This window comes from Pelophylax lessonae, assembly GCF_965119305.1.
Source record: "Pelophylax lessonae genome assembly, chromosome: 4".
NCBI classification, from domain to species: Eukaryota; Metazoa; Chordata; class Amphibia; order Anura; family Ranidae; genus Pelophylax; species Pelophylax lessonae.
In genome coordinates, this window is record NC_138771.1 from 588,693,702 (window position 1) to 588,720,513 (window position 26,812).

Below are 26,812 nucleotides of genomic sequence, written 5' to 3' on the forward strand. Positions count from 1 at the left end.
GGGGAAATACTCAATTGGGTAACTAGTTATAATGTTATGGCTGATCATTGTATATGCTGAGTGTGACCATGTAAAACAACATTCCGCCACAAATTAGTTTAAATCCACATCCTACATCCCCATGGCAGGTACTCATTATAACCATAGCGGATGATATTTTTATTGCCTAAAAATTGATTTACACTGCATTATTATACAGTAACACCGATTCATTACCAGGGTATAGAAATACTTGGTATAATTATACAGTGCTGCATGTTTATCATGGCGGGATGGAAATGTTTTCAGACAGTTATAATTGCCAGGTTGACATCTGTAATTCTGCTAATTAAGCCTTGCTAACAGATTTATTTAATGTGGGTTTAATGAATCCCCATTAGCCAGACCCCATGGAAAGGCATGGACTATAAAGCAGATAATGCTTTGTTTTCTTCTTTTGTGACATGGAGTCCGGAGTCTGTTTACTGCCTGCTGGAGACTTTTGTGTGGGTGCAGTTCTCTATCTACAGATGTTGCAGATGACAAATATTAGATCTTCAGCGTAGCATAAAGGACTGACTTCAAAAAGAATTTTGATGGAGTCTACCAGTTAGTTTGTTCCAAAGCTAGAGAACAAGGGTGCGCATATAACCTATATCCCTTTGTATAAAACCTGTGTCTTCCTAAGCAAAGCGTGTTAAAGGAAATTAAAAAAAAAAATCTTTATTATGTCCAAGACTAGGCCAATCCCAACAGCTTGGTAATCAACGCACCTAAAAAAAGTATGGTGGGTATACATTTTTTTTTAGTTGTCAATAGAATCCTTTGTTCTTTTTCTCCAGAGATGAGCAAGTAATCACAAATTCTCTTTGCTGCCTTCACATTCTGACCCATTATATTTTTGTTTGCCAAACTGCAAGATCTTTAAACGTCATTTTTTTCCTTTTTAGTGGCTTTTTCTTTTCTTTTTTTTTTTTCTTCATTGTATTCTTTCTCTGAACAGTTTCAGTTCAGAACAACAGAAACAATGTGGGTCGTTTTACCAGGGCTGGGAGGGCACAAAGGTTTTGGTCTTTTGCCACATTGATGCCAGCTTACATGCTAGGTCAGTGGTCTTCAAATTGCAGTCCAGGGGCCGGATTTGGCCCTTTGCTTGCCTTTATTAGGCCCTTGGAGCACTATTCCTCCATCTGACACCAATGGTGGGGCACCATTCCTCCCACTGGCACCAGTGATGGGGCCCTATTCCTCCCACTGGCACCAGTGATGGTGCACTATTCCTCCCACTGGCACCAGTGATGGGGCACTATTCCTCCATCCGACACCAATGGTGGGGCACCATTCCTCCCACTGGTACCAGTGATGGGGCCCTATTCCTCCCACTGGCACCAGTGATGGGGCACTATTCCTCCCACTGATACCATCGGAGGGGCACTATTCCTTCCACAGATACCAAGAATGGGGCATTGTTTACTTCCATTGACACCCAGGCATTTTCTCCTACCACAGGCCACAGTCTGCCCCCTAAAGCCTGGGGGACAGTAAACTGGCCCTTTGTTTAGAAAGTTTGGAGACCTCTGTGCTAGGTGTATGGCTTGAAAAAAATATATCGTCCTCTGGAAACTCTAGTCTGGTGCTCAAGACTTTCCAGCCCTTCCACCCCACCTTGTGCCATATGGTGGCGTGAGAATATGAAGGGTACTTGCAGCTTGCTTACCCTATGGAGCCATCGGAAATGTACTTCTCCCTTCAACCCAGGTAAATATGTCAAGGTGATGGTGAGAATGTTAAGGGCATCTGCACCTTGTTTACCCTGTGGAGCCATTCGAAATGTACTTCACCCTTCCACCCAGGTAAATATGTTAAGGTGTCCTTTAGATACTTAAAACATTCTTACAGAAAATGTTCCAAAATACCCCCCCCCCTTCCCCAATAACCCTTGTATCAAATAATTTTACAAAATATTCCAAAGAGTCCTTCTTGCTGTGTTCAAAAAACACTTGTGGTTAAATTTGTCAAAACAAATCTGTCTTACATTTTTACTCTGGGAGATCCCCATGATCCATTTCCCAAGCTATCGATTGTAATTATTTTGTTTATTCAATAGAAAAGTTTGTGGATACCAAAAATGATTGTAACCATAATGCTTGCTACTCTGAATTTGAGTACATGCATGTGTGTGTTTTATAGATTATGGTATGTGTTCTTCTTTGAAATTAATTATTACAATAAATGACCTCACCCCTGTAGTATCGACCACTGTGCGGGGATTACAATAAAACAATATTGCGCATGGAGGTTCCCACAAAGCTATTGCTGAAGGAGAATACACATAGACCCTGCATGCACCAAATGGAGCTGTGATGCACACGGAAAAGAAGTTGAGCCAGGAACGCCTCTGAAACAAAGATACTGCAGTAGACTTAAAGTGATTGTAAAAGCATTTTTTTTCATAACAAACATGGTATGCTTACCTGCTTTGTGCTTTAGTTTTGGCACAGAACAGCCATGTGACGGTGTTCACCGTCACTGGAATTTAAGGACAGATGGGTGATGGTTTGGATTGCTTCATATTTGTCAGCAAGGTATCCATGTAGAAATATTGAGATTTGCAGAGTTGTATAAAGTACTGGAAACCCATACTTGAGTAAAAGTACAAGTGCTCGATCAAAAAGTGACTTGAGTAGAAGTGGAAGTGCTCAATCAAAAAGTGACTTGAGTAGAAGTACTAAAGTATTAAACATTTTTTGTACTTAAGTATTGCAAGTAGTTTTTTTAAAAAAATTTGCTACTCAAGTACTGAAAGTAAAAGTACAAGTACTGTTATGTAGTTATTAAAGAAAGAAGTCAAAAGTTTGAACATCATATTGTTTTTTATTATTTCAAATGCAGCTTTTATTTATACATACAGTAGCATTTATTTTCGTATGCGCTGATAATACACATGTTTTGAGCTTCATGAAACCTGTCATCTACTGTTCTGGCAGTGGTAATTTTTATAATTGTAACGAGTAACTATGCAGCACAAAAAAAAAAAAATATTGGAGTAGAAGTATTGAAATCATCGAAAAAATGTAGTGAAGTAAAAGTGGAAGTAGTAGAAAAAAATTCTACTCTAGGAAAGTACAGATACCGCCTTTCGGTACTTAAGTACAGTAGTGAAGTAGTTCTACTTAGTTACTATACATCTCTGGAGATTTGTTCCCATTTGCCATGAGGTCTCTGACCAGGAAGTACAACTCCTAATATGGTCATTCCAGGAAGTTCAATGAGGAGACTGACTGTCTAACAAATATGAAGCAATCCAAACCATCACTCATCTGTCCTTAAATTTCAGTGACGGTGAACACCGTCACAAGCCATATCCTCCTCTTCTCGGGTTGGCCGCTGGTGCTCTTGGCTCCTCCCCCCTGCTGAGTGCCCCCATAGCAAGCTGCTTGATATGGGGGCACTCATGCAGGCTTGATCCTGAGCTGCACTATGTGTGCCCATTGACATACACAGCGCGTCTTGGCCCCACAATCTACTCTCTATTCACTGGCTGTGATTGAGAGTAGCGGGAGCCAATAGCTGCTGCCTCTGAGCCAGTAATGAGAAAGAGAGCAGCGATCCTGCTCTGAAGAGGAGGCTGAAGGGGGGGGGGCTGCACATAGAAGGGTTTTTTACCTTAATGCATCAAATGCATTAGGGTAAAAAACCTTCTGGTCTTAAGACCACTTTAATAAATGTCTAAACAGCTCACATATTTTAGGCAAATCACATATAAAAAAAGATGCTGGATCAGACAATATGCCTGATTTTTCTGAGTAAAGCAGGAGGGTCACTGACAGAAGCCAGTACAGGCTGTGCAGTAAAACGTGACATTTTGCATGAGCGCAGTGGCCATAATAATTGCTTAAAAAACATTTTTTTTTTCGGCTGGAGTTTCTTAAATTGGAAGCACATTAGCATTTTATACAGTCAAACATTGCTCTGCCTTCCTAAGCCAGAGATGCAATTTCTCATGCTTGATGTGGATGTAATGATGGCCAATGTTCATATTTAAGGAAGACAACTGTTTAAAGAAATGTCAAAAGAAATGCAGTGAAGCCCAAATTTGATTGTCCATCAACAGTGAAATAAAGAAGGCCTTTGCAGCAGATATATATTATGGGTTGATTTACTAAAACTAGAGAGTGCACAAAATGGTGAAGCTGTGCATGATAGCCAATCAGCTTCTAACCTCAGCTTGTTCAATTAAGCTTTGACAAAAATAACCTGGAAGCTGATTGGTTTCTATGCAGAGCTGCTCCAAGTTTTGTACTCTCCAGTTTTAGTAAGTTGGCCCCATAGTATCACAAAAGTAGAGTTGGGATAGGGTAGGCCAGCCTTTATCAACCAAGGTTCCTCCAGAGGTTGTTAGAGGTTCTTTTAGCAGTGGCTGATTGACTTCTCTGATTGCCTGCATTATTCCAGGACCAAAGTCACTTGGCAGAGCCAGCTGCATGACAATGATCTCTTTTTAGCAATCTTTAAGGATGGCATTCTGACCACCACTGTAAAGGGGGACATTCTTTGCGCTGACTAAGGTCGGCCATACATGGAGCAAATTTCTTTGTTGCAACCACGGATTGCAGGAAAAAAATTCACTTGATTCCCATCACCACAAGCACTGTTAATGCAGGAATCCCTACTGCCGGGCCATTGTCTTCTCCCAGTGGGGGGGAAGCCGTCCCTACCAGGAGAAGACAGTGAGTATTGCTAGCGGCTATAGCTAGCGATAATCACAGGTAAAACCTGGCATGCTGGTTGTACCCAAGTTAATTGATCGATCAACTTGGTACATTCAGCCTGCCCATACATGGTTTGAATCTTGTCCTGTTCAGCAGGAACCGGCTGAGATTCAAATCATGTATTTCCTGCTTTACAATGAATTGTTTTTTATCAGGGGTACCCCAAGATCTGAAACCTATTTCAAGGGTCATTCTAGGGGGAACAGTTTGAGAAACGCTGGGGTGGGCAATGTTCTTTTTGTATGGCTACACCCTGAAAATACATGTTTTTGCAAAGAAGTCATTTTTTGGACCTGAAGGCCTTTGTGCTCAAGTACAGTGCCTTGAAAAAATATTCATGCCCCTTGAAATTTTACCACATTTTGTTATGTTACAACCAAAAACGTAAATGTATTTTATTGGGATTTAATGTGCTAGACCAACACAAAGTGGCACATAATTGTGAAGTGGAAGGAAAATGATAAATGGTTTTCAAAATGTTTTGCAAATAAATATCTGAAAAGTGTGGCATGCATTTTTATTTAGCCCCCTTTACTCTGGTACCCCTAACCAAAATTTAGTGAAACCAACTGCCTTCAGAAGTCACCTAATTAGTAAATTATAGTCCACCTGTGTGTAATTTACTCTCAGTATAAATACAGCTGTTCTGTGAAGCCCTTAGAGGTTTGTTAGAGAACCTTAGTAAACAAACCGGATCATGAAGGCCAAGGAATACACCAGACAGGTCAGGGATAATGTTGTTGAGAAGTTTAAAGCAGGGTTAGGTTAAAATAAAATAGCCCAAGCTTTGAACATCTCATGGAGTACTATTCTATCCATCATCCAAAAATGGAAAGATTATGGCACAATTGCAAACCTAGCAAGACATGGCCGTCCACCTAAACTGACAGGCCATGCAAGGAGAGCATTACATGAGAAGCAGCCAAGAGGCCCATGGTAACTCTGGAGGAGCTGCAGAGATCCACAGCTCAGGCGTGCACTCCACAAATATTGCCTTTCTGGAACAGTGGCAAGAAGAAAGACGTTGTTGAAAGAAAGCCATAAAAGGACTCAGTTTCAGTCTGCGAGAAGCCAATAGGGGACACAGCAAACATGTGGAAGAAGGTGCTCTGGTCAGTTGAGACCAAAATTGAACATTTTGGCCTAAAAGCCAAATGCTGTGTGTGGCGAAAAATGAACACTACACATCACCCTGAACACACCATCCCCACCGTGAAACATGGTGGTGGCAGCATCATGTTGTAAAGATGCTTTTCTTCAGCAGGTACAGGGAAGCTGGCCAGAGTTGATTGGAAGATGGATGGAGCCAAATACAGGACAATCCTAGAAGAAAACCTGTTAGAGTCTGCAAAAGACTTGAGACTGGGGTGGAGGATCATCTTCTAGCAGGACAAAGACCCTAAACATACAGCTAAAGCTACAATGGAGTGGTTAAGATCAAAGCATATTAATGTGTTAGAATGACCCAGTCAAAGTCCAGACCCAACCACAGTTGAGAATTGACAATTGAGAAGTAGCAAGACTTGAAAATTACTGTTCACAGACGCTCTCCATCCAATCTGACAGAGCTTAAGCTATTCTGCAAAGAAGAATGGGCATACATTTCACTCTCTAGATGTGCAACACTGGTAGAGACCTACCCAAAAAGAATTGCAGCTGTAATTGCAGCGAAAGGTGGTTTTACAAACTACTGACTCAGGGGGGCTGAATACAAATGCATGCCACACTTTTCAGATATTTATTTGTAAAAAAAGTTTGAAAACCATTTATTATTTTCCCTCCGCTTCACAATTATGTGCTACTTTGTATTGGTCTATAACATAAAATCCCAATAAAAAACATTTACGTTTTTGGTTCTAACATGACAAAATGTGGAAGATTTCAAGGGGTATGAATACTTTTTCAAGGTAATGTAAAAACTAAATCTGTATTGATTTTTTTCGATTAGTGACTACACGAGCACCAATGCCAAAGCAGCCTGAGTTTTTTACAAGCATACATTATATTCAGTAAAACCTTGGATTGTGAGTAACATGGTTTGAGAGCATTTTGCAAGACAAGCAAAATTGTTTTATAAAGTTTGACTTAATAAACAAGCGATGTCTTGATATAAGAGTAGAGTCATGTCATAGCTGAGTATAAAAGAGAAGAGAGGCGCCTCTAAGTGTAGCAATATGGTTACATTTATTGAAGGTTCAACATTTAGGCAACTCCCATGGTTGATGATTAAAACAGGGACATCTAAGTATGCAGGCATCCGAACTGAAGCTGTTCACGTAGACCGTCCTCTGCACCGTCATCGACATCATACCTTCCACACTGCGCTCCACGCCTCTCTTTCAGATCACTCTACTGCAGGGTAGTCTTCCCGGTCACAATTGCAGACTGACGGCGGTGAGAGCCAGCGGTGTGGGGGATGGTCTATGTGGACAGCGTTACCCCAGATGCCTACATTCTTAGATGTGCCTCTTTTAATCATCAACCATGTGAGTTGCTAACTGTTATACCTTCATTAAATGTAATCATGTTGTTACACTTAGAGGCGCCTCTCTTCTCTTTTATACTCTGTAACTCCTGCTGGATTTTGCTTCTAATCCTCTTGTGGAGGCGCTATTTTTGGATGGACATTTTATGGTCACACAACCTATCACATTGCTATAATCTTTTTATATGGACTAAAACTGATGGACTTATGAATAATTGGTTGTGGAACGAATCATCTGAGTTTCCTTTATTTCTTATGGGGAAGTTCGCTTTGATATACGAGTGCTTTGGACTACAAGCATGTTTCCAGAACAAAAATTATGCTCGTAATCCAAGGTTTTACTGTATCTATATTTCTGCATCCATTTACAAAAAACTGCATTGCCAGGATAACTGCACTAAATATGGAAAGCCTCTGTCACAAATCTGTCAGTAGTTATCTACCTACTTGTTTACCACTACCTAAGCACTTCTTTTCAACTTTCCCTAATACACTTGGTGGTTGCCTTTGAAGTATTCAACATGGTTACAATAGGAATAAATATGTATGTATCTAAGGTTATTTTTGGGGCTGTATGTAGCCAAAATGGCTTGTCTGGTCAGGTTGGTAAGACCCTGAATAAGTTCAAATAGGGCACCTAATTATTTAGGTTCTAAGTAAGGTCAAACCTAGAAGTCTCAAGGCTCCACAGAAGAACCCCACTTAGGGAGCTTGTGAACAGAGCAACTTGCACCAGCTCTAATGTAACCTTATAGGCTTCTATGGTGGTAACTTTGGCAGTGCAGAGTTGCTAATGGCGCTTTTCCACTGCATGGAACCGAACGGTTCGGCTCGCTTTTGTGCTTTTCCACTGCTGGTACCGCATGGTATGGTGTAGGAACGGTTCGGTACGGTACGGTACGGCGGCGCTTTTCCACTGCATGGAACTGAACGGTACGGCTCTCAAAAACAGTACCTACTCGATTGTGGTTCCAACAGGTATCATACCCGGTACCATATCCCACAATCCTTTGCATGCAGTCACTACTAGCCACTGATTGGTCAGAGAATACCACCCACCCCGTTGTTATCCCACCCACTTAACTTTAGTACTACTTTAGTGGAAAAGCAAACCATACGTACCGTACCGAACCGTTCCAACACCGTACCATGCGGTACCAGCAGTGGAAAAGCAAACAGGGCCAAGCAGGGCCGAGTAGAGCCGAGCCGGTACTTGCAGTGGAAAAGTGCCATAATATAACTAATAATTTAATATATATGTGCATTTATTAGAGACTGAAGAGCCATTCAAGAAAAATCAAGAACATTCAGAAGTGCCATTATTTATATGGAAACCTGAACTCCTAGGTTATCCCCAAGGTCTGTTTAAGAGCTTTAATTAATTGCTATGTCACCAATGCTAGCAAACTGTTCATGCTTCTCAGACTTTAGGAGAGAAGAGATTTTACATTTTAATCTGTAGGTCAAGCACATAATCGACCGAATGACACCATGTCTGCACATGTTTGAAAAGTCACATTTTGAAATAGCAAAATATACATCCATACATCCAAATATAAATACATACCTACATCCAAAATGCTAAACCCTTGTAGAGAGAAATCTGTAGTATGGCAGGTGACCTCTAGAAAAACATCCATGCTGCCATTTATTTGTGTACATAGCACACCAAATAGTTTTCTCTGTGTTTTCGAAAAAATTCTATCAGAACAACACTTTGGATTGACTCTTCTGCTTCCATGTAGTTGTAGATGTTATTCTAGAAGGCGTCTTTGGTCGTTTCTTTGTAGTTGGAAATGGGTTAGATGACTTCAGTCATATACCTATAGTATTTTCCAACTGGCCCTGTAGCAAACCAATACACGGTAAACTTCTTTATCCAAAAACTTGACACACTTTAAACATCTAAACATTCCAGTAACAACAACAACTTCAGTGCCTTTATGTTTTGCATATTTTGAACATCAGAATGCAAATTTTGATATCCACTAAGTTTGAACTTACAGAAGAGCAGAGATGAAAGAGGAAATGACAATCTGTTCTTCCAGTGATTCAATGCAGTGTATTGCATTATTTAACATATTAGTGAACTAGTAAAAAGTCATTTAAAAGACCACTTACTAGTGGTCCTCACTAAAGGCTAAAAACCCTATCGATGGAAGTCTGTCCTCTAAGAAAGTATATGCATCTTTTTCCTGCACATTTTTTAGGCCAGTGACATCAAACGGTGCAAGATTTCAACCCATAACCCCCTGCAGTAGTAACAACTTGAACCAGCTTGGATACTCCAGGGTGACGGGTGATCACACAGGGGACAGGAGCTCCGGCTTTTTTTTTTTTTTTGCTAGGGCAGTAGTGAATTTTTCTCTAGACTCTTTTGACCCAAAAAGTCCATGTGAAGTGCAGATCAGCTGGTTTGTCTGAACTTAGCTGGCCTTATCTACTTTGGATTCATCTCGATGAAACAGCACCAGGACTAACTAAAAAAAACGTACTCTGAGATAATATCTCTAAACTTTAATATAATATGCCTGAGTGCCAAAATAATGGGGTTTCCAAAATTTGGGGTTTACAAAAGATAAAAAGACTATTCACGGGTTGCTATGGAGACGATGTGGGAGGTGTGATAGCGGAGAGGACGGAGGGAGCGGGAGCTCCGGTTTCTAGAATGTTCTGTGGTGCCTCCTCCGGGGTTCCGGGATCTCCCCCGGACTCTGCACTCTTTCCTATGAGATGAAGATGGATCGCTCGGCACCACAGGCCCCGCCCCTCTTATCCCTCCTCCAATAGACATGTCACACCCCAGTGACATCAAATGTAAGAGGACAGCCTTTAATGACCGTTACGTTCTACAAGCTTTCAATCACCTGGAGCCTCAAGTGAAGCAAGCTATACAGACCCTGCCAAAGTCGGCGGATCTCCATACATCACAGCCAAAATGAACCAAGCCAAGGATCTGCTGGAAGCTCAGTCAAAGAAATAGCCAAATTCTCTGGACTTTTTATTTATTTCTTTTTTTTTTTTTTTTGCAAATAGTTTTTATTCAATTTTTTAAGACATAACAGAGAAATAAGAAGAAAGTAAAATAAAATCATTTCTCAACATTGTAACAATGAGCAGTAACATCCGCTATAAACACGTATGACATGTTATCAATCAAGTCAAGCAAATAACGCAAGTAATGCAAGCAAGTATGTCACATCCAACAGTAAGACAACATTAACTCAGGGTGGCTTCATGGCCCAAAAGTCCCAACAAGCATTAAAGGATTGCAATTGTAGCCTATTTATTGCCAGAGCTCTTTCAAATTGGTAGTTAACTTTAAGTAGCTGAACCACATCCGTCAGATTTGGAGCTTCCTTGGTTTTCCATCTGCGGAGCACAGATGTGCGAGCCGCAAGTAAAACATTTGTAACCCAGGGCCTATATTGGGCCGGTATGTCATTAATCCCCATGTGTAGTAAGGCTAATGCTGGGGTCGGTTTTAATATGCACCCGGTATGAGAGGACACATATCTAAATATCTGGTGCCAGTAGCTCGTCAATGAAGGACAGGACCACAAAACGTGGAGTAGAGTCCCTACTTGAGAGCATTCCCTCCAGCAAAGTTGAGAGTAGGATTGAGAGAAGCCCGCCAGGCGGTAAGGTGTGTAATACCACCTATTCGTAATTTTTTGGGACATCTCCCAATGATTTGCGCAGTGCGAGTATTTGTATATGGTTGTGAGGGCAGACTTCCACTGAGAAATAGAGAACGCAGTACCAAGGTCTTTATCCCATCGGAACATGTGAGTGGTTTTGTAGAACTCAGAATTATCCAACAGAACATCATAATAGTATGATAGTTTGGGGGTTTTCGGCAGTGTGTTCGTGAGAAGGTCCCATATCCTGCCATCGACCAAGATCGATCGCAGGGGATGGTCCCGCAAAAAGTGAGATATGCGCAGAAGGTGATAGTACATATGTTGAGGCAGGTTGTATTTTTGAATTAAATCCTTAATGGGGGTGAGGGATCCACAGGCATATAGTGAGTTAATAGTGGAGATATTCCACCGAGTTAGCAGGTGCGTGGGAAGATCAGATATATATCGGGCAAGAATATCGATTGGCAGTGTGCACGAGGCAGTAATATCCCGTACGTCCGGAGACACCGGAGACAGGCGCCACACCCTTAAGGCTGCTTGCATCGTGGGCGGTAGGTCTACGAGCCTCCATTCCCTCCACCTGTCACTCAGGAGCAAGGTTCTCAGGTCTCTCGTCGGCGACACATCTCGCTCAAGTTCCACCCACATAGGCGGTTCCGGGGTCGTGAGCCATTGTCGCAGTTGGGCCAGTATTGTAGCTCTGTAGTAGGTAGCTATGTCAGGGACGGATGCTCCCCCTTCTTAACTAAAATTGAAGCTGCGCATCTGGGGCGCTTACCTCCCCAAATGTAAGCCGACATCAGCCTAGACAGCTTGAGAAGATGTGTCGCTGGAAAGTGAATGGGAAGTGCTCTGAAGAGGTACAGTATTTGGGGCAGTATAAACATTTTATAGGCCGCGACTCTTCCACTCCAGGAGAAGTAGGGAGTATGCATGCGAGAGATGTCTGGACTTTTTATTTCTGAACTCTTTATAATCCTTACCTGGAAGAATGTGATCTACATTTATGGGAAATTCTTTACTAATAAATCGGCAGAATTCTCAATTAAAAAAAAAAAAAAGACTATTCACTATGTAAGAGAAGTTGGACTTTGCAAGGCCTTAGTAAATGTGGCAAAATTGCACTATGCAAAGAATACCCAATCACATGCAAGGAAAATTGAAAGAAAGCATTTTTGCTCGTACATGATTGGATGGTGAAAGTTGGCAAAGCTTTACCTCATTCACTATGTTCTAGGGTAAATTCCCTTGAAAAGTGCAACTTGCCTTGCAAAGCGAACAGTCTATTTGTCTTTAGTAAATCACCTTCCAAATCTTAGAATTCTGACATATCACAGGGTATATCTAGTAGTTAGTCACTTTCAACTGGAGTTGATTTTAACGGTACAAAGCAATTTAAGTTAAATGTGACTAACGGCTGCCAGCTAACCCCATGACTTGGAAATAAGAATTTTCACAGACATCTCAGGATATGTTATCATTTCTGTGTAGTTTTTGAGTATTGAGTTAAATTCTTAGCTGCCAATATTGTAGCATATATTCATGCAGTAGCTGTGCTCCCCGGAGTCCTGTGTGTCTGGAATGTGAAGAATGCTTTTTCAACTTTCAGCTACACTCCAAGCCTGTTTTTCTGCCTTCAATATCTTTTGAGCGACTGTAGTAAGTGAAGTCAGGGAAAAGTCAGGGCTCTTGATGTAAAAAAAAAAAATAGCTGTCTTTCAGGGACTTACAAATTGTTAAAGCCACTGGCAGCCAGCATTTCCAGATAAAGAGGTGAGCAATAGCAGCCTCTACGTTTCTTACAGCACAGGTTTAGGGGGTCCTACAATGACCTTAGTCCTACTTTGGACCTCCTGTGGCAATATGAAGATGAAGGGCCTTTTCTGTCCTAGCATGAATGTACCCCCTGTGCACAAAGCCAGCTCCATAAAAACGGCTCCGTAAAACCATTGCTTCATGAGTTTAGTGTGAATTTGAATGTCCTTGACCTCAGTCCTATTCAACACCTTTGGTTTGAATGGAATTCAAACTAGTTCTTCATGTTCAAGATCGGTACCTGACCTTTCCCGGTTTTTTTATTAACCACTTGCCGACCGCCGCCCGACTATATACGGCGGCGGACAGCCCCTCACAGGCAAAGTGACGTACGGGTACGTCACTAGCCTGTGAGCCAATAGGGGGCAAGCGCGCACCGCCGGAGGCGCGCTCCCGCCCCCGCTTGTTCCCTAAGCAGCCCGCGCGTGTGACCGGTGGACCTGATGTCCGCCGGTCACTCGCGATCGTCGAATACAGCGGGAGAAAGGCAGGCGGCTAATGTAAACAAAGCCGCTTGTCTTTCTCCCCTGTGTAACAGCACAGATTATACGGTCCTGCTACGTAGGACCGTTAATCTCTGCTGTTACACACACAGCCACATCCAATCACAGTTAGAAGCACGCCCCTAGGGACACACTTAACCCCTCCCTCTCCAATAAAGTTAACCCCTTCCCTCCCAGTGTCATTTTTACAGTAACAGTGCATAAGTATAGCACTGATTATTGTAGTAATGTCACTGGTACCCCCAAAAGTGTCAAAAATGTCAGCCAAGGGTCCGATCTGTCTGCCGCAATGTCGCAGTCCCGCAAAAAAAAACGCAGATCGCCGCCATTACTCGTTTAAAAAAAAAAAACAATAAAAATGACAAACATATTTACCTTAGTTAGTAAACGCAATAACTTTTGCGCAAACTGATAAAAATACGCTTTTTGCGATTTTTTTTTTTTTACCAAAAATATGTAGCAGAAAACAAATTGGCCTAAAATGTTAAAAAATTTTGATTTTTACATTTTTTTTGAGGGGGGGAATTTTATAAAATAAAATGTGAAAAATATTGTTATTTTTGCAAAATTGTCGCTCTTTTTTTGTTTATAGCGCATGATCAAAAAATCACACAGGTGATCAAATGCCACCAAAAGAAAGCTCTGTTTGTGGGAAAAAAAGGACATCAAATTCGTTTAGGTACAGCTTTTCACGACCGCGCAATTGTCCGTTAAAGTCACGCAGTGCCGAATCGCAAAATAGGCCCTGGTCAGGAAGGGGGTAAAAGCTTAAGTGGTTAAATGGAAACAAATTTCAACAGACACACTCCAGAAGCCTCCAAAAAGCCATCCTATAAGGTGGGCAACTTCATATCAATGCCTATGGCTTTATAATAGGATGTCCAGCAAGCCCATATAGATATGGCGGTCAGGTGATACACAAACATAATATACATTTGCAATCTAGGACATGTTTAATTAATAAAATAGGAATACCTGAGAATAGACATTGTATAGCCCTAAGATAAATTGCCATAGTGAGGAATGTGTTTACAGATAAACCACAAGGCACCTAAACATTCCCAGCTCCACAAATACAGATCTAAATATCTCTACATAGTCAGCAATTGTTTCTATCTCACTGGGGACATAATGATCTGCCCTATGTTTCCCCAGATACTCACTACCTAAATTAACTGCAGCTTAATTAAACAATTAATATCAAGTAAAAACATTGCTTATTTAATTAAACAGAGGTTAATTTAATTAGAAAATGATATGGGGAAATAGAACTATCCCATTATCTCCCAACTACAGAGAGTTTGGAACTTTACCTGTTATAATATTGTATTATCCTTAGGGGCCACATTTCTGTAAGGGCTAGGCAAGTGAAGAGAAAAATTGCTAATGTAGATTTAAATTGTTAAATTGCTGTTTTTTTGTTGTTGTTTTTTAATATAGGAAACATTTTAGAATCCTTACTACATTTTAGCAGAATATTCTTTTAAAAAAAGAGCATTTTTGACATTGTCTTTTGCCATTAGTGTCAAAGCCATTATGACACGCTTGTCATTTTACAGCACTCAATAAATGTATTAATTTGTGTATTATTCTTCTATATTGAAGTTATTGGCAGAGTTCACTATTGAAAGTTCACCGGCCTTGCCATGTTAATAAGCTTATTGAATAGAGTGTGAGCCAGCAGATTGTATAGTGCATAGAATGAGTTCGGAGAATCATTTTAAAGTATTCATAATGTAAAAATCTTGTTAAATACACTGTGCATGGTATTAAGCGCTGGGACCTTGGGACAAGAGAAAGACTTTTGTATATAGAATAAAAGCTTGGTAAATGCAGAACTATACACAGTACTCTATGAATGTATATACATGCAGGTAAAATAAGTATTGAATACGCCACCTTTTTTCTAGGTAAATACATTTCTAAAGGTGTTATTGACATGAAATTTTCACCACATGTCAATAACAACCCATGCAATCCATACATACAAAGAAACTAAAACAAATACGTTCAGAAATTAAGTTATTTGTAATAAAATAGAATGGCACAGGGAAAAGGTATTGAACACGGTAAATTAAATTTATTTAATATTTCGTACAAAATTCTTTGTTGGTAATGACAGCTTCAAGATGTCTCCTGTATAGAGAAACTGGTCGCATGCATTGCCCATTCTTCCACACAAACAGTCTTCAAATCTTAAAGGTTCTGTGGGCCTCTTCTATGAACTCTTATCTTTAGTTCTTTCCATAGATTTAAGCCCCGTACACACGCGTCGAAAATTGGCAGGGAATTTTAAGCCAGCGTCCGATTTTCGGCTTGTTAGTATGATGCTTCCAACACACCGAAAAAAATCTGGTGTGCAGACTATAAAATTTTTGTTGGCAAAACACGGCCGATTTTCGTGCAGTCAGTACTGATTTTGACAGGAAAAATCTTATGAGCAAGACTGGGCATGCTCAGATAAGAAAGAACACAAAGAAAGCAACCCAACACATGACATCACTTCAGAAGCAGATTTTTGTTGGGCGAGAAAATTCCAACCAACAAAACACAACTCTGGACAAAAGTCGGACTATCAGTCGACCAATAATCGTTGTGTGTGTACGGGGCTTTAGTATTGGATTCAAGTCAGGTGAATGGCTAGGCCATTCTAGCAGCTTTATTTTATTTTTTGAAACCAGTTGAGAGTTTCCTTGGCTTTGTGTTTGGGATAATTGTTTTGCTGAAATATCCACCCTCATTTCATGTTCATCATCCGGGTAGATGGCAGCAGATTTTTATCAAATCACATTTTTATTACTTTTTTTAAAATTTTTATTACATAAAAACATACATTTTGATCAAATGTCTAAATGTTTCCATTCATCCTTCCTTCAATACTATTAAGTTTGCCAGTACAGTATGTTGAAAAACAGCTGATGTTCCCACCTCTAAAATTAATTTGACCTCTGGTGTGTATTATGGCATCCTAAGAGTTCAGTTTTGGTCTCATCTGACCAGACTATATTCTCCCAGTATTTCACAGGCTTGTCTAAATATTGTGCAGTAAACCTTAAATGAGCTTCAACGTGCTTTTTCTTCAGCAATGGAGTTTTGCGTGGTGGGCGTTCATACAGTCCATGGTGGTTGAATGCATTACTTATTGTATTCATTTGAAACAATTGTACCTACTAATTCCAGGTCTTTCTGAATCTCTCCACACATGGTCCTTGGCTCTTGGGAAACTCTTCAGTCCTCTGTCAGAAATCTTGTGAGGAACAACTGGTCGTGGCTGGTTTATGGTGGAATTATGTTCTTTCCACTTCTGGATTATTGCTCCAACAGTGCTCACTGAAACATTCTGACGTTTTAGAAATCCTTCTGTAAAGAATGTGATCAGTATGTTTTGCAATAATAAGGTTGAGAAGGTCTTAAAAGAGTTCTTTGCTTTTACCCATCGTAAAAAGGATCTTGTGTGACACCTTGGTAATGAGACACCTGTTTATAGGCCATCAAACTGAACCAGCTGATATTATTTTGCACTGAAAAGGGGCAGGATTTCTTTCTACTTACTGATAGATTTCAGCTGGTGTCTTGGATTTTTGCACCTCCCTTTCTTCGTGTGTTAAACACTTTCTTCCTGTGTCTTTTCATTTTATTACATATAACTTGATTTCTGAACATATTTGTTTTGGTTTCTTTGCATGTATGGATTGCATTGCTTTTTACCAACACGTGTTGAAAATATCTTGTCAATAGCACCTTTACAAATATATTTACATAGAAAAATGGGGACATGTTCAATACTTGTTTTACCCGCTGTATATGGATGGACTTTTATTCAGAATATGTATACATAAAAAGCTTAGGTTAGGTTTATGGAAGATAAATAGATAGATAGATAGATAGATAGATAGATAGATAGATAGATAGATAGATAGATAGATAGATAGATAGATAGATAGATAGATAGATAGATAGATAGATAGATAGATACCAGATAGATAGATAGAATAGATGCCAACTATCCCAGATTTCTTGTTAGTCCCACATCTCAGTCCTCTGTCCCAAGTCGGGTTGTGTCCCAAGTTCACAGCATCACTCTTATTTGAATTAATTAAGCAAGTGCAGTAACTCAAAAACGGGTATTAGTTGAGAGGATAGTGGGTGTTCCTACATAGCTAGTGTGCCACCAAAAAGTGGGCATGATCTAGGAGGGTCCACCCAGAAAGTGCCCACAATCTAGGTTGGACCACCCAAGTTTTGCATGGCAAGTGCGGGCTGTGGGCAGGGTGACAGTTTCCCAGGAACTGGAAGATGTTAGTAGGTATGAGACAGAAAGACAGACTTTACAAACAGATTGAGATGCAAAACAGAGATAGAGTAGATAGAGCCCCCCCCCCCCCCCTTCGCTCCTAGGGAGAAATAGCTTGGTAAAAGTTATAAGTGGTTTTTGGAACGCCATTCAAAGTATGTTAATTCTTTGTTCAGAGTGTTTATGTCTGAATGTCTGAGTAATAGACCAATCGTTTGTAGAGGATACAAGAGTTTTGCAAATGATTATTGAATAGATGGCATCTCCCCAGGAGTGAAATGGGTAGCTTTGTGCATGTTTCCAATGCCCTTACTATTCAAGAAAGCGTCTAAATACCTTTTTGTGAAGTATATTAAAGCAGGTCACGTGACTCCCGGCCGCTTTGCTACTACTATCCAGGGCTACAGCAGGAAGAGCCGAGTTCTCCCTCTGACGTCAATCGGGAGTCACGCCCACTGTAGCCCTGGATTGTGTTATCAGAGTGGCCGGGAGTCACATGACCTGCCTGAAGATGCTTCACAAAAAGGTATTTAGAGGCATTGTTTCTTACAAACACTTATACAGTGCAGGATGGGAGCTTAAAAGAGAGGGGATGGCAGTGACATTTTACTTTTTTATTATTAGCAGTGGGGGGGGGTGGGGGCTGAGACAGAGACACAGACTCTCGAGCTGACAGGCAGGGATTGGGGAGAGCAGATAGGAGACATAGCGGATGACGGAGGCACGCAGGCAGACCACGGTAGTCAGGGCTCAGCAGCCATGATTATTGTGGTCAGGACACAGAGGGGGACACAGGAAGTGGCAAGAACAGCCAGGTTTTTTACAGTTTCCAGAGGGGCAGGTTAGACAGCACAAGCACTGTGCTGTTTAATCTGATATAAGGAAACATGATCTTTGTTTTTTTTTTAGGGTAACAAACACTCGAGGAGGGGTCACATCCTACTTTTGTACCTAGATAAGTAAAAGAGTAGGCAGCCGCTAAAAAAGGAGATGTGAGGGGACCATATTTTTTATTTAGAAAGATTTAAAGACAATACCTCACTTTTATAGAAATTAATTTGCAAGCCAGAACAAGCTCAATACATTTTTAGGGTATCTGAAACTGTAGATAGATAGATAGATAGATAGATAGATAGATAGATAGATAGATAGATAGATAGATAGATAGATAGATAGATAGATAGATAGATAGATAGATAGATAGATAGATAGATAGATAGATAGATAGATAGATAGATAGATAGATAGATAGATAGATAGATAGATAGATAGATAGATAGATAGATAGATAGATAGATAGATAGATAGATAGATAGATAGATAGATAGATAGATAGATAGATAGATAGATAGATAGATAGATAAGATAGGGAAGAAACCATGTCCAAAATATCAAAGGCTGTCAAACTTCCCAGCAAATAAATGAACAAAGAACCTGACTGTTTGTATCCTTCACAGGTACAGAATATCTCCCAGTCCATGGAGGTCCTTGACCTACGAACATTTCGAGATCTGCAGTATGTGCGCAACACTGAGTCCCTAATGAAGGTCATGGACACCAAGCTGAGGGCCACCGACAGCCAGAGAAGTATTAATGCTAAAAGCTTTCAGGTACCGTAAAATGAACAGTGCATTATCTGGGATAATCCAACAAAGTCTAGACTCTAGAGTGTTTACAATTATCAACAGAAAGGAAAGCATTGTGTAGCAAAGCTTTTATGGAAGAAATTAGAACTCCTAAAATGTAAATTTCACAGCTTTGAAACCATTTTTTAATGCTTTTTGCTGACAGTTGAGACTGGCTAATTGCTGGCATGCTCTTCTATCCTCTTCCTAATAGTTGTCTTGTATAGTTTGGATAAATTTGGTTTTCTGTATGTAGTTATGTCTTGTAGTCTTGCCAAAATAGGACTGATTGGGCATGCATATAGGTTCATTAGCATTGAGCTGGGGTTTCTATGGATTCCTTGTACGGTAGGGACATCATGTGTCAAACTTAAAGCTCTGTTTATAATAAATTTGTTGTGCGAATACCTCAAACAGCCATCACAAATATTAGTCACATTGTGTGTCATTTTATTTTCTTATCATCTAGTGGGCATATTGTGCTATTTTCCTAAAATACCTCCATCAGGAATATAGTGCATAATGGGCACTAGATGAAGTTGATGGCCATAGTAAATAAAAATATTACACACATTATGGCACTTATTTGCAGCGGCTGTGAAAATGGTAACAGCAAGAATGGACCCCAAAGTGTAACATAAGCCTCGTACACACGCAACGATTGTTGGCCGACCAATTGGCCGTCTTTTGTCCAGTGTTGTTGTGTTAGTTGAAATGTGCTCTAGACTGCACACAAATTTTTTCGGCCAACAACAGCCAACTTCAGAAGTGATGTCATGTGCTGGTTTACTTTCCGTGTGTTTTTTCTTCTCTGAGCATGCCCAGTCTTGCTCATCTGATTTTTGTCTGCCGAAATCTGTACTGACTGACGAACAATCGGCCGTTCTGTTGACGGCCAACAAAAATTTTATAGCATGCACACCAGATTTTTTTCGGCCGAAAAGTCGCAGTCGGTTGTCGGAAGCATCATACTAACAAGCTGACAATCGACCAACAATCGTTGCATGTGTACGAGGCTTTAGTGACTCATTGATTGGTGAAAGGTAGTTGTTGCTAGAACATCGTTTATTGTGACATGTCTTTTCACATCTACGAGCATCAGCTTCCTTTGGCATCCCAGAGCTGTTCAGGGGCAGGTGCTGGAAGCTGTGGTCAAAAGTCTGAAAAGGGACCCAGTAGCTATTTTATGGCCACTATGTGATACTGACTATGAATTCCACCCTGATTAATGTCTGAATAGGAAAGTATCCACACTCAGGGCCATCAGCTCAACATATCTTATTGTACTGGTTGAGGGGGCAATTTCCCATCATGCCTCTCAGTCCAGTCATTCCCTAGTGTAGGCTTATTTGCACAACCCGTGGTCAAATCTGTGGTTCAGGCAAATGGCATTTGTGAGGCTTCCAGTCAATTGTAGGAAATATATGTGTACACCTGTATACATAATTGTATACTGCTGGTAAAAACTTTTTTATATCTTCACCTTCAGTTTCACTAATCCCCGGGAGGGAAACATTAGTGATGGTCGACAGCCTTGGGTTGGACTAGATGCTTACTCTGTTTATATTTTATAACTCTCAGCATGTACCATGGGAGATTCATGCAGTAGGCTTATACTTTGGACCTTTACTTTTAGAGCATGTTCACTTAGAAAAGTAAATTGTACTAAGCTTAGTTATTGTGATGAAAAATCTCTTTGCAAAGCATACCTGATCAAGGCCAAGGAAGACAAATAAAAAGAAAATGAAAAAAAAAAAAAAAACATTTTTTTATTTGTACATGATTGGATGATGGAAGTCAGCAGAGCTTTACCTTGGTCCCTAAGCTAATGGAAAATGCCCTGGCAAAAGGTAAAATTCTTTTTGGTGAACAGCCTACAGTAAATGCCTTTAGTATATCTTTCCCTCTGTGTCCTCTTTAAATAATTTTTAGACACTACTTAGAATTATTCAGTGAATGGTTTAGGTCTCATACACACAAATGGGAATACTCCATTTACACCTTTTGAGCACCCACACTCTTCCATGTATCACTTGTACGCAGGGCCGTCTTTAAGGCAGGGCAAAAGGGGCAGCTGCCCTGGGCCCCATCATTGTTGTGGGGCCCAAAGCATCTGCCTCATACTTGTAACTATCCCTGTTTTAATTCCCTTAAAGTTTTAGTCCCATAGCTGCCCAGCTCTGCCCTATTGCCATGTACAGATAACTCACCTGCAGACCCTGTGTTTACCTGTAAATAACCTGCAATGATATGTAAATTGTGTGGCATTAATATGTAAATAGCCACGTACCAGCTGCATTGATATGTAAATAGAGGAAGCATTCATATGTATATCATGACACCCTGAGGTCATATCCACCTTCACTTCTGTTGAATGCTGCCCACTGGGGAGGTAAAGGCTTGAAAGTCCTGCCTACAACTGAGGTCATTAAGCCTACCATCAGCCTGTTCTGCAAAGGTAAGCAAATTGGATGGGGAACCTTTTTTCAAAACACCATGATGGCACAGCACCCTGAATTTTGGTGGATGTGAATACGCACATTTCAGCAGATGCGTAAAGGTGTCATTAACAATTAATGCCACTGCTGTGTACCAGGTGAAGGGCAGCACATTTCTGTGGTGTCAGGAAAGCAATTTTGCATGTTTTCCTGACACAAGAAATGTGAATGCAGTCTAAATGTCTCAGTTACATTGGCGGTCAGTGTATATCTTCTCATTACATTGGGCTTGGTGAAAAATCCTTTAATTCACACTAGTGGTCAGTGTAAATGTCGCCCTTACTTTGGTTGTCAGTGTAACTTCTTCATTACATTGGTGATCAGTGTACATTTCCCTTTACAGTGGTGGTAAGTGCAGAATTGCCCTTACATTGGTGGTCAGTGTAATGGATTTTCAAACCTCTTCAACAATGGTTGTCAGTGTAAACTCCCACTTACATGGAGGTCATTGTATATTCCCCCTTATACTGGTGGTTGGTAAAAATGCTCCAATTACATTGGTGCCAGTGTAGAAATCCCTCTTTATATTGGTGGGGGGCGTAAAATCACCCATTGCATTGTGGTCAGTGCAAATTGCCCCTCACATTGGTGGTCAGTGTAGAATCCCCCACTATATACTTGACAAAGATTTCCTGCTTTGCTCTACATGATTCAGAATTTACCACAGTGTACTGTCTCCTGACTAATCCCATCCTCCACCACTGCCACTGATCCCATCTACGCCTCAGCATTGCCACTGATCTCCCCCTTTCCCCAGTAATGCCACTAATCCCAGGAGTCCTAGTATCCCTTGGAGTTTTCTATCTATTTATGGGTCCACTCACCTCCCCAGTCCATGGTGTGCACCAAGAAACCAATTAGTGGGCAGTAATGATGTGCACTAACCTCTTGCAACCAATTATTGATCGGTAAGGATGTGCAGTAACCTCTAGCAACCAATCAGTGAGCAGTAATAATATGCAGTAACCTCTAGTAACCAATTAGTGAGTGGTAAGGATGTTCAGTAACCTCTAGCAACCAATCAGTGAGCAATATTATTGTACAGTAATCTCTAGAAGCCAATCAACAAGCAGTAGTCATGTGCTGTAACCTCGAGCAAATAAACAGTGAGCCATAGTGTGTGCTGTAACCTCTAGCAGTCAGTCAGTCAGTGAGCAGTAATGATACACTGTAACCTCTGGCAACCAATTGCAATTGCTGCCTGATCTGATTAAGTAAACAGATTTTGAGTCTAGCTGCTGTTTATTGTATGTCTCAGAGAAGGTGGAGAGCAAAATTGCATTGGGGGCCCAAGAAAATGTTTGCCCAGCATCCAATCAATATTAAAGACGGCCCTGCTTGTACGGCAGCCTATTTATTTCAATAGGCTGCCCTATGTGTGAGAAACACTCAAAAAAAAGAATTTATGGAACCCCACACGTCTGAAAAAGGGCAGCACATATATTTGCTTTGCAGGAAAGCTTGAGATTTTATTTGTGTTCCCTGGACGCACGAGTTTGAAAATACCCTAAGAGGCTGAAAATATGCCCAGAGTAAAATTGTGGGTGTTTTCCCACCCCAAGGAAGCCCAGGTGCTGTGTACAGCCTGCCATATACATGGGTGGCTACATGTGGCCATACTCTTGTAAACACTGATGCTTCTATGCAGGGCTGCTGTTAGAAATCACGGGGCCCCATACAGCTTACCTGACAGGGCCCCCCTCCCCCAGCCGAAGGTGAGAGGACAGATTTATCAGTCCCTTTCACTGTAGCCTCAGCTGCACGGTTGACTAAATAGGAAGTGCTCTGAGGTTTCTTGTTCAATCACTAAGTGAAGCATAGTAAACAGTTTACTTGCATCATTGACAAATGGACACAGGAGTGACTGGTACTGATTGCTCACTGTGTTCATTTAGGAATGGAAGGGACCAGTAAATGACATATATACCTGCCCCTTTTTTCCGCTCTCTATCCTGAAACATCCCCCTGTGTGCCCACAGCAGAGAGGAGAGGCGGCAGGCGAGCCGGCAGCGATGAGAGGAGGAAGGGGCCCTGGACAACAGATGGAGGGGGTGCATGTGCTAGAACCAATCCCCCTTCAGTGAAGCTGGTGAGAATAAGAAGAAGAGAAGCTGGCAGCGCTGCAAGGGGAGGCAGAAGAGGAATGGTGTCTGAAATAAGACAGTACAGCTGGACCTCCTGCTCAGCGGGTGCCCGGCCCCCCCTTTTGAACTGATGGGGTCCGGGCCCAGTACAGGAGGGCTGGCTATACTGCCTTATCAGTGGCCCTGCTTCTATGCAAAATACCAAGTTCTGGAAATGCTTGAATAAACAATGATGCACAGAAGCATCAGGGCTTACAAGAGTATGGCCACGTACAACCATTCATCTGTATGGCAGGCTGTATGCATTATCTTCAGCTCTAGAATTTTATGCTGGGCATACTTTTAGCTCCTCATCATCCATTAAACTTAGTACAATATGGGTTTGTTTGCCAGATTCCTCTAGGCTTACGGTAGTGATTTTTGGTACTGTAGGTCTGCAGTGTATTGACTTCCAATTTTGTGCTATACAAACCTGGTAGTGCATGGGAAGGAAAATAAATGAATAATACTAATAAACAAATACATTGGATCCACTATAGGAAGCAATGGCAAATAACCAATAAGATCAATGATTTACTGTCCCCCCAAAGGCCAAACATAACAGTGAGAGTTGGGCCCAGCAAATAAATATTGGAAATGTTCTAAACACATCAATTGTACTCGAGAAGACCAGGAAATCCAAATCTGTTGTAAGTGCAAGTTAATGTGGTGAAGGTTCTAACTAGAACAAACAACCTGTCATTCAAGTATGCAGTGACGGAGCACCAAACCAATTATTGACTGCAAATACATTTTATTTTTATTTATTTCAGGTACTTATATAGCATTGTCAATTTACACAGTGCTTTACATATACATTCACATCAGTCCCTACCCTCAAGGAGCTTACAATCTAAGGTCCCTAACTGACATTCATACATACACATATCAGGACCAATTTAAACAGGAGACAATTACCCTACCAGCATGCCTTTGGAGTGTGGGAGGAAACCCATGCAGGCACGGGCAGAACATGCAAACTCCAGGCAGGGTTGTGGTTGGGATTAACACCAGTGACCCTTTTGCTGTTAGGTGAAAGTGCTAACCACTACACCACTGTGCCATCCTAAAATAAAAGCACATATTTACGATGCAAACTACTTCCATTGCCTCCACCGAAAGGCAGTAGTCTAGGATGGAATCTCCTTATCCTATAATGTGTACTGCAAACAGATAAAGCCATGATATTACACGGCGATATCTCATATATTTGCGTTTTTGTTCTCTACTTTTTTTAAAAATAGGATTTCCAGAACTTCTCCCTGACCTCACAGTGTCCCTACGCCCACTCAAGACATCCTGCCACAGCTGAGATACTTAATCAATTTTCAGGATTATTAAATTTGTGCAGCTCCAGCAGGACTGGATCTGGCTGCATTTCATGATTTAGAGTAAGGAAGCAGCTGGCAGCTTAACAGCTATGAATCCTTAATGTGCAGACAGCACTAAGGGATACAGGACGCACACAGAACCAAACAACCAGTACAGGTAGCTGTGTGTCTTCGCAGCTCCTGTAGATGTTCATTGTGGCTGTATGACAAGTAGAAATTAGAATTGGGACTGATAAAATGTAACCAGGAGTTTAACAATGTTTATCTAGACTTCCATTACAGAGGGGAGGGTGTTTGCATATCTGTAGTGAATTATCTAAGCAAAAAAAGCATTTGACAAGCTTAATGAACAGTAGTAGTTAGCCACAGGGCTTTTTTTCAGCAGGAACGCAGTTCCGGCACCTCCAGCACTGACTGTATGTAATGGCAAGGGGTGCTGGAGTGTGCTGCAGAGTCTATTAATGCTGGCTGCTGGGATATTTATTCCAGCTGGAGGCGGTCTATTTTTGTAGGGGGTTCTGTTGTTGCTGAGGAGGTCTATGGTTGCTGGTGGGGCCCCTACAGTTGCTGAGGGTGGGTCTTATATTTCTGGGGAGGTCAGTTCTTGCTGGGAGAGATCTACTGTTAAGGGAGGGATCTATTGTTGCTGGCTGCGGGGAGATCTGTTGTCGCTGCTGGGGGTCTATTGTTGGGTGGTTCATTGTTGTTAGAGGGATCTATTGTTGCTGGCCAGGGGCTATAATGTTGTTGCCTACACGGAATCTATTTTACTGCTTTTCTTGTTATCATTACCATATTCCCAAAAAATTACTTAACACCACTAAATGATACTTGGTTCTGTATTCTCTAAAAGGGCAGTACTGGGAGGTAGGTAGGCGGTAGAACCATGGAATGGTGGGTAGGGTCCAAGAAAATCGGTGACTTATAATGGGGTTCCTGCACCTATTTTGCGAGAAAAAAAGCCCTGGTTAGCCATATTCGCCTAGACTTGTTCTATAATGTTGCAGAAAATGTGCTGCTTATCCAAGAAGCTTCTTCAGCTTTGATAGGTGTGAGGAACCTACCCAAGTATTTATAGCCAGATGAATAACCACACTCCATTCCCCACTCCAATCCAACATGAGTAAGGCCCAAGGCGGTGGGCCTTAATCCCACACCATAGACTATGTCAAGGCAAATGTTAATTGTCCAAGAACATAATGGGTAATCGCCATGCTCTGATTACATTATTCAAACCCATAGTGCCAAGAAAACCTGGACAGATATTAATAGCTTGAGTTACATGGCAGTACGACATATTAAACTGGTAAGGTATAGATGTAAAAATGACATTATATATGGGTGTCAAATAATGTCAAAGGCCCCCCACCCCTACTGAGAAATGGCTGTTCCAGTATGACCTAGATCATCTCTTTCATGCCTTTTACGAACCAGTTTTCCTCTCTTTCCAAAATATGCACCTACCTGTCCTTAAAATAATATCCCTTTTGTTTAAAGTGAACCTTTGCCCAGGGTACAGGATGGCAGTGACGAATCCTGGAACACCGGTATATATCACCGCTGTTTGGGTTGTTTTCCCATTTAGGGGGATGACAAGAGTACAATTTTGGAGTACTCAGGGATTCTCACCAATGTAGGGTGAGGGGTTTTGGAGGGACCCAGCAAAAGAGGAAAACTGACTTACAGTTTTCCCGGAATTATTAATTCCTAAAATGTGACCCGGAATTTGAAGGCTCTGAGAGT

General features: G+C 41.2%; 1 protein-coding gene across 2 annotated transcripts in view; it reads left to right on the top strand.

The window, feature by feature from the left end:
• Positions 1-26,812, top strand: part of OLFM2 (olfactomedin 2) — a 551,253-nt gene that overhangs the window by 402,014 nt on the left and 122,427 nt on the right. For both annotated transcript variants that reach the window (XM_082255512.1, XM_082255513.1), the window contains exon 3: positions 18,950-19,102. In XM_082255512.1, the coding sequence (XP_082111638.1) occupies positions 18,950-19,102 (153 nt within the window). The remainder of the gene's footprint in view (positions 1-18,949; positions 19,103-26,812) is intronic.